A 15224-nucleotide genomic window follows, 5' to 3' on the forward strand; every position below is an offset into this window, starting at 1 on the left:
CTGAAGGAGGGCTTCATTCATCTTGGGATAGACTGCGTGTATGCTTCCCTTATGCCCACACTGGCACTGAGGCAATCTACCAGCTCACATTTACAAAGATAATCAGCCTTCCAATAAATCACTCCATTTTCACACAAACAGTGCATTGGCTCCACAAAAATAGATCTACTCATACAAGCTCTCATCATCATCATCCAACACATATACACCATCTCCAATCATCAATTAATTCTCTTACAGACATTAAATGTGGCTCTGATACTTTCACTGGACCTTTGCCAGGTGAGATCCTGATCCACCTCAATACTTTTCATATTTGCAAGATGGCAAAAAAATGAAATGGGAAAAAAAAGAAATGTGCTTTGACCCCATATATTACAAAATTGCTAAACCACACCAAGAAGAAATGAAACAGGACCATAAAACTGAAAATAACGAAACACAAACTCAGAAAAAACATAAACATACATAAATATTGTGTGGCCCGTTACAAAACACCATCCACGATTTATTTTACATACTTTGTATTGCTTTGTCAATACTTAATACTGAGATTTCTCGCTCACAAAAGAGCCTCAATTACTTTTGTAGCTCCCACATTGTGAAAAAAAAAAATTCTGATACCACAACCAATTGTGAATTTTTTTTTTTTTTTGCCTCGATGGTAAAAGCACATACACACATGCATACACGCACGCACACACAACACTGTAGCAAATACTTCATTTGGGTCGTGGCACGTTTAATAAGGTAGGCGGCGGTGGTTGGTGGCATGGCCGTTATCGCCGAGGAGAGTAAACATGGTGCTGGGGGCAGATCTATGTGGGTTATCTTTGGTCAAGCAGGGATGAGCCAATGGGCTTGAATGATTGGACTCAAAGGTCAGTGTAGTAGAAGTCAGACAGTGGAGGAGTGATGGCTCGCATGTGTGCCTGTTCAAACAGACGCTGCACAAGCAGCACACACAACTCTTGGGATTAAGGTCTTTCAGATTTAAGGGTGGTTAATCTATGAGCCTATAATTAAAGAAGTACAGCAATGTTTCACAAGGCCGAGATTGCTTGGACATAGGTGGAATAAAAAAAAAAAAAAGGCTTACAGTGAACTGGATTCTCATTCAGGACTCAAAACTGCCAAATTAAACTGAATATACCCAGAATCCTTTGCCTGTCAGACTTCTAACACCAAGCCTGAATGGCAACAAAAATCCTACAGTGACTCGTCCTTATTCGTTTTCTACATGAGCATCCAGCAAACCGTCTTTACTAATCCTATCATAACCCAGAGAAACAAATACTATCATCAGATCATCTGCTAACAGATGAGTGAGTGGTTATTAGGCGTGATAACTTATTACAAAAATGTTGGTAGTGATCGTTAAACTGCTAATTCCAATAAATGGCAACAAGCTTTGGGCTTCGAATCTTGTGCTCAGATATTCCCAGATGTCAAGGGTTGGCATCACGGAGGGCTTTCAAATCCCAGGAGGTAAGAAAAGCCTCGGCTGAGCAACCTCGAACTGAATGCGAGCACGGTATGGTAAATATCCATTACAAATACATATCCATAGGTTACGGCAAATATTAGCAGCAATAACAAATACAAAAAAAATATATCAAAAGAAGACACTGAAAAGCAAGTAGCAAAAAGGCATGGGTGTCTTGCTGTGTCCATCTACAACCACACCCATTCACAGCCAATATTAGCCGGGACGAAACCACTGAAATATACACAAGGACCATTTGCAATGAAATGACCAGGAAAAAAAAACACTACAATGAAAATACAAAGGGCACAATTTCCAGGAAAAAAGTGCAGGGAATTTTCCAGGTTGACAGTATTATGGCCTTAAATCATTTTCCGTAGGCAACTGCCATTGGCTTTTGACATGTGACACGACGACTAGCTATGGCCGACAAGGAGGATGAAAACACGACGTGCAACGTAAGACAAACAAGTGATTCAAGTGCAGTGTTTGCCTGAATGCCTGTAGCTCCTTGGCAAACCGAATGACTGTTATGGGCATTGCATGCACAGCGGTGAGTGGTGCACAGGACTCCCTCAAATGTTTTACCAAATGGTTCCACTTTGAATATTCACAGCAATTGCCAGTGTCTTTGACAGGATGAGCTGTCGGTAGGAAAAAAATAACCTGGTAGCCTTGTTTGAGGACTGGTCTTAGCAATCCAAATTGTGCTTTCTCTAAGAAGTAGTGTAGATGTGCGCGAGTGGTCGACCCTGGATCGCTCTAGTGTCTCCAGCACACCGAGGAGGACTACTTGCTGGATTTGGTCAGAGGTATCCCGACATTTCCCCTTTACATATGTACAATAATGACAAACGATTTCCAGCTTATTTAACAATGTATGAACATAAAGAACACACTGAGATGCTGTAAGGCAGAAAGTGGGTTCAAGTCTCCCTTGTTAAGTTTTGTGGGTGTGTTGTTTTTTTTTTTTCCTCGACCGTTTTGAACGTGTGATGAAAGCTAATCGCGCCGTCTACTTCAAGCAACGGGTGGCAGCCCTAACAATTTCACAGCTAGCTAGCTAATGCCTTAAGGACTTTGAAATGTTTAAGTCTTGAAATGTGTCTGTATTTAACTAGTGTTCTGAAAAAATGGGCGAGGGGGTTGAAAAGTAGAGGGGAAATCAAAATCACTAGTATTACAGGTGTCATACTACAACTGTGCCTGCATCGAAAAAGTAGTTGCCCATTGTCCATCAAAACAGGACACTCAAGTGTAAGACAAACGTGCACACACACTTTGACTGACATTAGGAAACCAAGTGTGGTGTGTGTGTGTGGGTGCATCGATTCATCTTAGGAGAAAAGGCAATGCTATAGTTTGGCTCAGTCCGTCGTCACTTATTCTTCTTTTTTTTTCATTTTTTTTTTTTTTTTTTTTTTACAAAAGGATATGGTGAAGAACACAGTTTTGTTAGCAAAACCATTTCATACTCTGAGCCCCGGAGCTCAGCAACAAGGAGGAGGGAATACTTGTCATAAGGGTTCATTTTAAGGAGCATTGGCTTTTTAATCTGTTGGCTTAGTTTAGAGGTTGACCTCGGACAACACCGTTGGAAAGAAAAGAGCAAGAATGCGACCTTTAAAAAAAAAAAAACCCTCGGTTGTTCGGGTGAATATCAAAAGTCAACACTCTTTGGGCCCTAACGGTTGGCAGAGTCAACTCAGAAGATCTTGCATCCATGAGCGTCTACACCGCCCATGCTACTGAGTCGAGCACAAGAAATACGCAAGAAGGCTTGTCCTGGCCAAGCCCAGAGTCCCTCATCTCCTCCAGCGCGGGGCCAACCAGGACGGAAGCAAGGAAAAAAGAAGTGGACGAGAGTTTCGTTGTGTTGCAGTACGGCAGGCAGTGAGGGCCATGCTCAGCAGGTAGAGTAGAGGACAGACAGTCATGAGAGGGCTCAGTGAGAGGAGCAAAGTCTTGGCTGACAAAACATTTACTGGGGCTTGTGACCCACCCAGTCCCGTCTCCCCACCCAAAACAAAACAAAAAAAAAAAAAAGTGAAAGAGCCCACTGTGTAGATCCCCACCCGTGGTATCGTAGCACCCCTGTGCTGCTCCCTCAGCCCCCTTCCTGAGACCCAGAGTCCGGGCAGCCTCCATCAACACTTCTGGGCCTCCACGGGAGACATGGCAATGTACGAGCCGTTCCTCATGGGCTGGCTCACGGGGGTTTCCGACGGCTCCTCGGGCTTGTCGCTGACCTGAGTATAGGCTGTGTCGTCCTTTGCCGTCTGGACAGGAAGAAGAAGCCGGAGGGAAAAAGATGTTAATGTAAACGGTAGGACTGGCCAGACTTCCACACAACAAAACCACACATGCGTTTATACTTCACACAAATGTTTAAAAATGGGAAAAACTCAGTAAACATCATTTACATATCTTGAAAATAAACCACATGAGCCTAAATATGGCTTATGGAACCAAGTGAGACAAAACAACCACAGTAAATATTAACCTCCCAACTTAAATTAAGGGAAAAAACGACAGCACTATGCGGTGAGAATTAAAAGAAACACTTTGTCCCATAAAGATAATTAAAAAATTATAATAACAAGCAGAGATGGATAACAAATTAAAAAAGGAGAATAAAGGCAAACAAGGCAAAATGAAGACTTACAGTAAAAGAATGAAAAGCTTCAGTAAAATCAATACGTTTTACTTCATTCTAAAACAGAAAGGAAAAAAGGGGGGTTACAGAAAATTAAAATTAGAACATGGTTACTACAGCACTTTGAAATTAAGCATCATTTTGAATTAAGCATCATTACAATATTCTCTCACTGCTTAACTGTAGGTCTAGCTCTTAGGAGATCTTGAATTTTTACAAGTTGCAGGCCACTTTCTGGACAGTTAACGACCTGAACTATTATACTAATCTACAGGCAGTGAGGTTGTTCACCAGGGGTCAGATCGACAAGCCTTGTCAACAAAAGATAAGTGAACATGCACTGTACATTCTGGGGACTAAAACAGTGCAATGCACTTTGGTTTGGAAGTGTGCTTAGCCGTAAGCTAAACTGTCAAAAAGGGAACTGAGACACCTCCTTCCTGTAGACAAGAATTGCACTGACGATTAGACAAAGACCAGCCAAGAACAAACATCATTTGATGCAGAGGTGAAAAATACGCTGACTGTAGTGTTCAGTGGTCATGCATTGTGTTAGCTAACATGCAAACAGCTTGAGGTTACTATTTGGCAGCTCAGTGGAGTTAATACAGGAACTGTTGCTCATGCAAGAACCCAGTCGATCCCTCCAAAACAGACGCATTTTTTTGTGACAAAGCACTAACATCTTTCACCAGCCTAAAACCACTTATACTGTGAGCTAATGTAAGTGGGTAGTGCAAACTCTGAAAGGGCCTCAAGCTTTTCACATCAGTATAACAGACGGGATTAATTCTATAGTTAAGAGTTTTCTAAGGACTGAGGCCAGAGCCGGGGCAGGGTCTTACCTTCTTCTGGCGGTTTCGGCAGAACAAAACGACAAGGACCAGCAGGAGGATGACGCCCATGGCCACAATGAGCAGGGGGAAGTTGGACACCAGTGTCAAGATCAAGAGCATAGTCCTCATTTGGGATGCTGAGTGATCGTCAATAGTCGCCGTCTACATTGGAGGGAGATGACATTACTCATGTTCAGTTCACTCAGACTCTACATGACTGTAAGGCAGTGATAGAAACTGTGCTGTCTCTCATTCTGGGAAAATCCTCACCTCATTGACGAACATGATGGGGAAAATGGTTTCGTTTAGGAATCTGGTCATGCTGTGGGGCAGAAAGACAGAGGGAGGTCAGTGAGGACAGCAGGCGCCACATGTGGCTGAGATGGGAACACGGGCGAGAGCGATGCGGGTCAAAGTTCAACTTACGGGAAGCCTGGGACTCTCTTCAGAATGACATTGAGCTGAGCTCTCTTGCAGGCACGAATGGGAACCCCTGTGGTCTAGAAATAAACACATTTCATTTTTTTTTTTTAATATGGTGATGCATTAATCTGTTCTACTGTAAACAAATACAGCAAGAAATATTTCAATGTAAAAAAAAAAAAAAAAAAAAAAAACTTAAACAGATTATGAAAAACAACCAAAACATGAAAGCGGAATTGCATTTTAATATATTTTTTAAATAAGCTGAAATGACACATTTTACTTTTTAAAGCTATGCCTCCACTGCCTTCTGTTTCTAATTATTTAAGCAGACTAACAGTACTAGGGTGGAAAAATCTTAAATGTAAACATATCAACAAAAGGAGGAGCCATCTTGATAATGAGAAAAGCTATTGTCCTTTAGATAAGGCAACTATGCAAACAAACAGAGCAGCGTTCAACACAGCCGCACTCTGCTGGGACTGGAAATGCTTGAGTGTACCGGTTGGACGTCGAGGTACGTCTCATGTTCCTCCTTGTTGGGGTTCAGCCCATCAATGGCATTGATGTATTTGGGGTCTGCCTGGTAGAAGTGGGGGAAAGACACCACGATAGGAGCACCTTGAGGAGACAAGACGGAAAAACAGAAAAAGGGCACGGGAGTTATCACATGAGCGAGTGTACTGGCCATATCCTGTTCTAGATGATTCACTTTAAATGAGAAGGACCTTGTTATCTCACGTGTTTTCTTTCATCTCTTAAAGATGGAAGATAACACGTCAGATGATAAGGCGATGTATTATCTGGTATATTGAGCATCAAGTAGAGATACTTCCTTATTTACAATTTGTATTGCACTGCAAATATCTGGGGAATGTCTGGGTTAGGTCACTAGCAATAAAGTTACAGGACGTATTGAGCCTTCTTACTGATAAGTGGAGTGGGAAAAACAGCAAAGCAAAGACAGAGTTCCTTTTTAGTCTGAACTTCCCTGAAGGCTTGAGGTCAGGGCGACTACTTTAAAAGGTCCTCACTGTACCTTAACAGTAACATATTCATAAGCGTTTGCTACTAGTAGAAAAAAAAAAAAGCTAAGCTAAAGCTATGTGAGGCCCCTGTATGGACTGTGACATTCACATGGGCTCATCTAACAGCGAAGTAAGGATAGTCTTTTTTTGCAAAACAGGAGGAGATGTTTTTCAAGCAAAATTTGCAGTAGCCTAATAATAGGAATTGTTTTTTTCTCTTCTATGTAAGCACAAGTACAATTAAAAGATATTTAATGAGGAAAGGGTTAACAATTGATATTGTATGGGTGGTTAAAAATGAAGTTAAAACTTTTAAAAATCAACATGATTTTTGACACACACACAAAAAAAAATTCAAACCAAGATCTGGCACCCTTTGAAGAAAATGCAAGCAGGAAGTACAAGAGAAGGTGTCATGGGGTCACAGTATTATCTTTCGGTAATAAACCACTTCACGAGTCAAGCCATGTGCAGATTACCTTACCGCACCCATCAGACTCTCACTCATTGATGACTATAAAATACTACAGTGGCCACCATGCATAGTTAATCATTGAACTGGGTATTGAGTAAAATCTGGCATGCTTAAACATTAGAGAGGTCACATACAAAGCAAGGATAGTCACTGCCAACTGGACCGGCTAAAGGGACATTTGGGGGTGGGGGGAACAGGGTTAGGGGGCTAGTTTGAGAACATCAAAGGTAAGTGGGTCAACCCAGGGCAAACAAGGGCTCAGAGCGGGGCCGGGGTGATGCACCTACCTTCTCGACAAACGCTGACTTTGAGCACACCAGTGCCGAGACAGTCTCCAGCTGGCACGCAGAAGCCCTCGTTAGTTGGGTTGTCTTTGGGGCTCATTAGCACATCCTCTGGCGGTGCAAAGCGGTAAGCCTGGATGCCTTTCACATCCACATCTTCCACATACGCCAAATGGATAGACCTGAGGAGGAAAAGGGGGAAAGTGCATCAGTGCATTTTGTTTAGACCTAAGACAATCACTTCAAGGGAATGTACTTGTATTTAATCAGGGCTTGTTTTGCGCAGAGACTGAATGTACCAAGGTTGTTTGTGTTGGACTTGGGTGCGACTTGCCCCAGAAGTTCGCACGAAGTTCACCACCAGACCTTGGATAGGCATAACGACCACAACCAAGGTCCAACTCATTGAATTCATACGGATATGACTCAGTCGCTATTTCCTAGCAAGGTTCATACGAAACGTTCTGGCCTCTGGGCTTTCCTGGCTGCTTTGACTAAACAAATTTATTACTGCACGGTAAAACAGATAAGCATGCACGTGCATACCTGCAGAGGTCGGCAGCAAAGATGTAGAGCAACTCGTTCCTGGATATCAGAGGGTGGAAGACCGCACCATCTGTACCATTGATCATGTTGCTCTGATTGGAAGACCACCAGGACATTTCACTGTTGATTTAAAAAGAAAAAAACAAAAAAAACAGAGAAGTTAAGAGAAGTTAAGGCTTGGTGCATGCCATTGGTCATGCCATTCACATCCAAAGTGCAGTGGCATAGTCAAACATTCATTTTGCAATCCTGCTCTTCCAAAAGCCAGAGAGCAAAGGCTTTTCTGACTTTGAATATTTTGTTGCACAATATGTCATGGAGTCTGACCAAAGTAAAGGCAAATGGAGGAGCACAGAGGAATAGCCTTAAAAGCCATATGCTGACAAAAAAAAAATGTTTATGGACAGCACGGGGCTAATGCTATGTGAGAGGAAGCAGCTGAGAGAGAAAAAAAAGCATTTGGGAAATGAGAAAGCTAGGAAAAAGATAAGTTATTTTATTCATATAGGTCTTTACCTCATGTTATTCCATGTATAGATCTTGCCATAATCCAGGTAGTTCTCCTCCCCAGTGTAGAACACAAACTCTCCTTCATGGGTTCCATTTTTCTTTGGAAGAGAAACCGAGACATGAGGAGCAGACAAGACTACCACAGCTGGCAAAATTAAATATCCAGGATGTGGCGGATATAAACTGAATTTCAAACAATGCGTTTGTTTGTTCACAATGGAGGAAAGAGATTGCGAAAGGGATCGCACCACTGTGCCACTCTTTGACCTGCAACGTCTCTTTCACCAGACCTTTACACAATAAGGCGTCAGTTACTGGCTGCAGTAGGCAGAAATTAAAAGCCCAGGGGAGAGACAAAGGATGCCACATAAACTGTTTTGACCTAAGAGAAAACTACAGCCTTGGCAAGCTGTCATTTCGCTGTGCTGTTTTTGGAGTTTCCTGAAATACAGCTCTTTGGATTGCAAGACACTGTCTGCTGGAGTGGGATATTTGCTCAGTCAAAATGGACTGAAGGGAGCAGTCAGTGTCATTTCACGTGTCCACTTGTGGTAAAGACTCTATAGATAAAAAGGAAGTAAGCATCTTCCATCAGCATTATGTTGATCTCACTTCTCCTATGAGACATCACAAGTTTCCTCCTGTTTTTTGTCTATCCTAACCACCAACAACTCATTAAAGTAAACAGAACTTTATTAGTGGCTTTGCTCTCTAAGAGGTTTTGAGCTTTAGACACAATGTGCAGTTGTGTAATTTCACAGTACTGTCTCTAAAAAGACACTCTGGAATCCGTTATCACACTTATACCCTGTTGTGGGACATCATGGTGCTCACCTTCCACATCAGTCCAAAATACTCATCAACGTCTGGCTTCAAGGCATGTATCTTAGACAGCAGGGGGTCTTTGAAGCCCCAGAGGAACTCGTGGACGGTGCGTTTCAAAAAGATGTTTACGCCCCAACTTTTCACAAACATGGAAACGACAGTACGCAAGAGAAAGGCGTAGGAGTTCAGCTCATTCATCACCGCCTAGGGACAGTGGGAAAGGAAGAGACAGGGAAAACAAAGAGGGAAAAGGGTTAGCATTCTCACATCCCACACAGTTTAATTTCCATCAGCAATATTTCATGGCATTTGGTGGAATACCTTGTGGTAAACACTTTGTTCATTTCTTTGTAGACAGTGGCCTTGTGGCTCAAATCCAACTGCGGCCAGAGCCAGACGTGTGTTGGTGATAAGCAACAAGTTTGTGTGATAAAGCTATCAGCGTGTCATAATAAAACCTTGAGGAGAATGGCTTGGAGCGTGCTATTGGAATAATGGTGTGGGAGCTTCCACGAAGGGTCATGGTTGTTAAAATACAGCTGCCACAACAGCGATGTTGATGGCAAAAATGAGCAAAACACACTTGTGAGTTTAAGTAATTTGACTGACATGTTGGAAAAACTTGATACATTGACGTGAACAGACAATGTCTCACCACAAATGGGATGTTGACTGTTGTGAGCATGTCAACCTCGGGGTTTCCAGCTGATTTCTCAGGGACGAAGACAAAGCTTTTGGGATTCAGGGCATAAATCTTGGTGCCGTTGTCCAGGAAAGTCACATTTTCCCTCGGCCTGTATTCTCTGGTGCAGGAAATTAAGCAGGGGATCAAAATCGGTCAGTTAGCACAGATGTCTTTGTTTTGACTTCACAAAATGCACACACATTGAGCCAAGATGAACAAGGATGCCAGGATGGCTTTAGCCTAAATTGCACTTGTTTTTTTTGTTTTATTTTGTTTTGTTTTTCTGGCTTTCAAACAGACATTCACCATTATGGCTAAAGCTTTTATCATATTACATCGACATATTTGAGCACTGTCAATGATAGCGGACATTCTGAATGAAACAAAGTATCGCAAGATTGCCAGTGATTATTATCATTATATATCAATCATTATCAATCCTGGAAAATCAAAACATGCAAATGGATCACTGGGGTGCCACACAGTGCTTGGATCTGGGTCGACAGTGCAAACACACCTGTAAGTATATGGTCCAATTTGTTTGACAGATGCTTTCCCTCCAGCTAAGAACTCCTCTGGATTGGTCACATTGAAGAAGTAATACTCCATATACACAGGTGGTGGTGGGTTCTTCCATGCCTCAAATACTTGGCTCTTCTCTGTCAAAGTAATTTCCTGTCAAAAAACACAATCAACAGAAGGAAATACATATGAGACTGAGACTGACGATTAGCCAAAGCATCGGCATCAACAAGGGCTTTGTGTTTACATTCTTATGGAGCTAGAAAACAATGACATCGACCCTTTAGCTTTTCAAAGTCAGAAAAAAATATTTAATTGGGTTTGGCACCATCAGCCACCTCCGTGATTATTCTGAATTAACGCCAAGCAAGAGCACGCATGGCCCTTTCTGCAAGGAGCTGGTGCCAAGTCATAACACCAAAAACCCCAGGAGAAAAGACAAATGTCCTTCACAGCTGAAAAAAAAACTCATCACAAAATCCAAGTAAAAACTGCAAACAGATCTTGACCTCAGCAAGTCTGGGCAAGGATCTGACCACGGGCCAATTTGCCGTCACACACAGGAGAGTAATGGCGTGTTTCAGTCTGTAGAGACAATTAAACCTGACATCTGACAAACAGCACAAAGGCATCATGCGCTACATTCTCAACAGCTCCGCAGATGCTCGGGTTGATACCTGATAAGAAAGAGCACGAAAGCTTTTGATAGCAATTTAGCTATCTAGCCCTGAAAATTCAAATGCGTGACATGAGGCTGCTTCATGTCTGGACACGAGCCGCAGTAATCCTTATCGAGACAACTCAACTGCAAGGAAACTGACCTAACAACATTCACGAAGGAAGCGATGAATCCTGTGGTGATGTTTAATATTTTTTTGTTTTGTTTCAAGAGTTAGAACTACCGAGTTAAATTCGGCATGTTTGTTAATCATTGTTGATATAAGTGTAGAGTACTGCAAAAAGGAAACTTCCATTCAAGGGGATATTTTTAAACTCGGGAGTGAGAACTGACCCACTTCCCCTTCATGTCTTTTCCATGAGAAGTTCCTGGTGACTTCTGTGCCACAGGTACAATGAGGTGTTCTTCAGAGAGGCCGTGCGCTCTCCGCAAGCGGTCTCGGAGGCACTTGCCCGAGGGAAGAGGATACAGCTTAAGGTGTGGCTCACACGGATGCCAGAGTGATTGTTCCTGTTTGGTTTACCATTTCCGAAATTCTACCGTGTTTTGTTTATCTATAGGATTCTTTCCTGAGCCGGGTTGCTACCTCCTTTTGCACAGTCACGAAACCTTGGAGGAGACCCACGGTTGGCGTGCAGGGCGGGGAGGGGGGGTAGGAGTACTGTCTCCAGTGGCCTTTGAGAAAAAGAAAAGGCAAGATGATACAAGCAAAATGAGGAGAAACTCGAGATTTAATCAAAGAGACTCTCACTGAGCAAAGAGCCTCATGATTCCATTTCGTCACGCCCTCATTAGCTTTACAACCACACACACACACACACACACACACACAAGCTATAGGAGGAGGTTTTAGCAGCTGTGTGTCTGTGTTCAGCAGGTCAGCGAGGCCATGATGTGTTTTGCATGTTTTTCTAATTTCAGTAAAGTACAGAGATTCACTGATATTGCACTTTCCAGTCTGATTCAACCCACTTAACTGTCACTGCACCGTGTGGCCCCATGTCTTGAAAAAGAAAGGGTAACGAGGAAGCTCACAGATGTACACACTATTCCACCTCCAACTAGCATGAGGGTGACACTTTCCTTTTTGAGGTGTGAACTGGAGATGGGGTCAGCCTGGCAAGAGCTGAACCTTTCCAGCTTAATATCAATTTCAAGAAAACATCCTGAGAATCAGACATGTAGATCAGACTTTAGTTTTTTTTTTTTTTTGACGCACTCTTCTGAGTCATACTTTTCCTACATCTTAAGGGACTACGCAAGAGAAATGACATTATTCAAGCGCAGGGTCAGCAAAATGAGCACATGACAATCTTTCGGTGTACTAGAAAGATGATGTCAAACCGGCACCAAGTTGTGCAATATAACTATTGTTTGAAATAAGCATAAACTGTGTTGCTTTGGAAACAGGCATCTTTCACCGCCGCCCGTTCCTCTGCAGCTCTCTGAGCGTTTGAAAGAGCCTAACATGTGACCACAGATCAGAAGTTGTCTCGTGTTTACCAACCTGGGAAAAAGAAGGTCTTTCAAAGGCCTTCATCAGCAACATAAACACATCATTTAACTCTTGCTGAACGCTGAAAACCCTGATCTGTCACACAAACATAAACAAGTTAAAAGTACAGGTCAGTTTTCGCGAGTGCCGTCCTTGGTTGAAGATACTGTTTCCAACCTGTTATGAGTGTGTCACAGTTTGAGTTAAGCACAGCGTTAACTTGATCCTGGATGTTTCGGCGTCAATCCGTCATACTGCCTTGAAAGGTCTGCTGTCTAAAATGTAACTCATAAGGGGGGGCGTCGGAGGGTGTTTTTCCCCCTTGCCAGGGCAGAATGACTTAGGATCGGCTGGGGCTGGAACAACAAGGCAACACAAGATTCCTCTCAGGCAAAAAAAAATCCTGCCCCCGAGGCCAAGAAGTCCGTCAAATTCCTTGCAAGGCTTTTTACACTCCTCCCCTCCACACCCAGTTACCAGATACATGTGTCCTGAAGGTAGCCTTAACTTGTCCCACAACACAACTAAGCAACATCATTACGGACAGCCGCATCAACAGCAGATTAGGGAGATTTTGAGATTTTTTTTTTTTTTTTGGAGTCTGTTTAGCAAGCCCGAGCCCACCTAATTCAATGAGGAGGACTGTGGCCAAAGAGGATTAGCTGTGTTGTCATTTTCGGTAATCACTAGCCACATCAAATTCTGTCCCCTACTGCTGAACTTTTGACTAACTCTGCTCCTAAATTTTCCTCCCCTGGGATGCTGCCATGCCTCAGCAGGAGAATAATGCAACCCGGACCCAAATTGAACATCGGGAGGGGAAAAGGAAAACTGTGTCAGTGAGGCAGCTGTTGGTGTGTCCCCTAGAATAATCTGTCACATAAATTGCTGAGCTGTACAAGAGTATTTTTTTGTTTTTTCCTCAAGTAGGGAGGGGGAAACACTTCTGCAGAACATCGTCTAGTGGTTTTAATGTTGAATAATCAAAAGTACAACAGTCAGCATGGTGAGTAGTGTGAGTAAAGGTACAGACAACTATTTCAAAACAGGACAGGGACTCCCCTAGCTTACCCAGTCACCCAGCCTCCCTTCCCCCACCCCTCAGACAGGCACACCTCCCCCTACCATCCCTGCTGGCCGAGATTCTTACTACTACCAGGCTACTACCACTCGTGACCGATCAGCCTAGAGGTGAGATTATCCAGCCTGTAGTGTCTGAAATGTGTCAAACACACCAGGTATAAGTGTACAGGTTATCACAAAACACCCCGGCAGGCAGGAGAGGCGCACGTCCCACACCATTTGTTTCCTAAAGCGTGAGCCCAGGTCCTCAAGAGGGAAGAACTAATCCTTTTACAGGAATAACAGGCATGTATGACAGCAGAGCTCACACAGGAATGTTACCATAACAGATAAAAACCACCATAAAGCAGGATAAGCTCCCTGTAAAACTCACGAGTTTCGAGCAAACCTACACAGTCAGCTTCCACCGGGTCTGCTGCAGGGGATGCCTGAGCCCAGCTTGGGTCTTCTGGTGTAAAGTAATCATAATTTTACAGGCTGTTTCGACCAAATGCAAACACGAACAAACCCGAGAGGCAGAAGCTTCACTCATAGAGAGTGTACATGTACACGCTGCACATTGGGATCTTGCGGATTTATGAATGTAAAGGCTCAGGGCTCGTATCCCACCGAGCTGTGTTAGGTCTTACGAATGCAGAATGCAGCAAAGGCAAAAATATGAAATGGAAAATAATAAAAATACTTAAAAAAAAAAAAAAAGAAACCACGCGTGTACCACACAGATAAATGTTGAATGCGCATAATTGACACTGCAGATGCCCAACGCCGCTTAGATTTGAACCCAATTAAGATTTAAACCCACGAAGTGTGACAGATGCAGTGTGGCCACACTTTGCCTGTAATTCAAGGTTGAACATACATGTAAAATATATATATATTTTTAAACATGAGGTGTCCGACTGAAGTGATGAGGTGTGAGGATACACCCTTGAGGAGTCACTCACCTTTTTTAGCCGGCTGTCTATCATTGTTTGGAAGACTTGAGCCACAACCAGGGCGATCCCCACGATGAGGAGGTGAGCGCAGACGATTCCGGTGGCGTAGATGGCACAGGATCTCCGAGTCATGATGCCGGTGGGACGAGCTGTACTATGTGCTCAACAACTTCACTCAAGTACTCCCTAAATACCTCAAACTAATAAAAAAAAGACGGCGAGAACAGGACGTCAAAACCCCGGATAGATTTTCCTCCTTAAGCAGCTGCAGGTAGTTTCTCTTCCCCTCTGAAACGAGAAGGCTCGGCGTGGTCTCTCTCTCCCCCTCCGCGCTGTGGAAAGAAACCAAACAAACACAAAAAAATACTAATAATAATACTCTACAAAAACCTTGGCACTTTTCACGCCGCTGTAATTGTGGCAGCTGAAATCTGACGAGAGGAGGGGGAGGAAGGAGTTAGCTGTCCAGAGGCGGACGAGAAATAGCAGCTCTCAGCAACTGGGAACGGGCAAAGAAGCGCTGCGCTCTCCCCTCCCTCTCCACATTATAATGAACCCGGTCATGCGAACAGCGTCGTTTTGGGGCTGCATGGGCGGTGGGTGTGTATCTGAGAGTAGCGTGCTTGTAGCTGATGTCACCGCTTCAAACTCACAATAATAAAACAAGGTAAAAACAAATAGAATTAAGCGATCGATACACGCCAATCTTTGTGTGCTTTGGGGGGAAATTTATTTGTTTACTTATTCTTTATTAAA

General features: G+C 43.2%; 1 protein-coding gene across 2 annotated transcripts; it reads right to left on the reverse strand.

The window, feature by feature from the left end:
• Nucleotides 1–621: 621 nt before the first annotated feature.
• On the reverse strand, nucleotides 622–14999 carry scarb2a (scavenger receptor class B, member 2a). Of its 2 annotated transcripts, XM_030060175.1 has the most exons (13): nucleotides 14478–14999; nucleotides 10272–10429; nucleotides 9725–9872; nucleotides 9079–9273; nucleotides 8251–8342; nucleotides 7735–7854; nucleotides 7192–7370; nucleotides 5904–6022; nucleotides 5405–5478; nucleotides 5249–5300; nucleotides 4988–5140; nucleotides 4152–4199; nucleotides 622–3765 (listed from the first exon to the last, which is right to left on the reverse strand). In XM_030060175.1, the coding sequence occupies exons 1-13, from the start codon at nucleotides 14598–14600 to the stop codon at nucleotides 3634–3636; spliced, it is 1593 nt and encodes a 530-aa protein (XP_029916035.1). In that variant the 5' UTR covers nucleotides 14601–14999; the 3' UTR covers nucleotides 622–3633. The 2 variants fall into 2 exon arrangements, with proteins under 2 accessions (XP_029916035.1, XP_029916036.1); XM_030060176.1 differs by lacking the exon at nucleotides 4152–4199 and having other exon boundaries at nucleotides 3634–3765.
• Nucleotides 15000–15224: the final 225 nt, after the last annotated feature.

This window comes from Myripristis murdjan, chromosome 9 (assembly GCF_902150065.1).
Source record: "Myripristis murdjan chromosome 9, fMyrMur1.1, whole genome shotgun sequence".
NCBI lineage: Eukaryota > Metazoa > Chordata > Actinopteri > Holocentriformes > Holocentridae > Myripristis > Myripristis murdjan.

Coding starts and splice junctions, on each gene's coding strand:
- scarb2a (XM_030060175.1), bottom strand. CDS start 14,600: ATGACTCGGAGATCCTGTGCCATCTACGCCACCGGAATCGTCTGCGCT. Junction 10,430..14,477: donor TAGACAGCCGGCTAAAAAAG/GTGAGTGACTCC, acceptor GTTTTTTGACAG/GAAATTACTTTGACAGAGAA. Junction 9,274..9,724: donor CAGTCAACATCCCATTTGTG/GTGAGACATTGT, acceptor CACTGTCCCTAG/GCGGTGATGAATGAGCTGAA.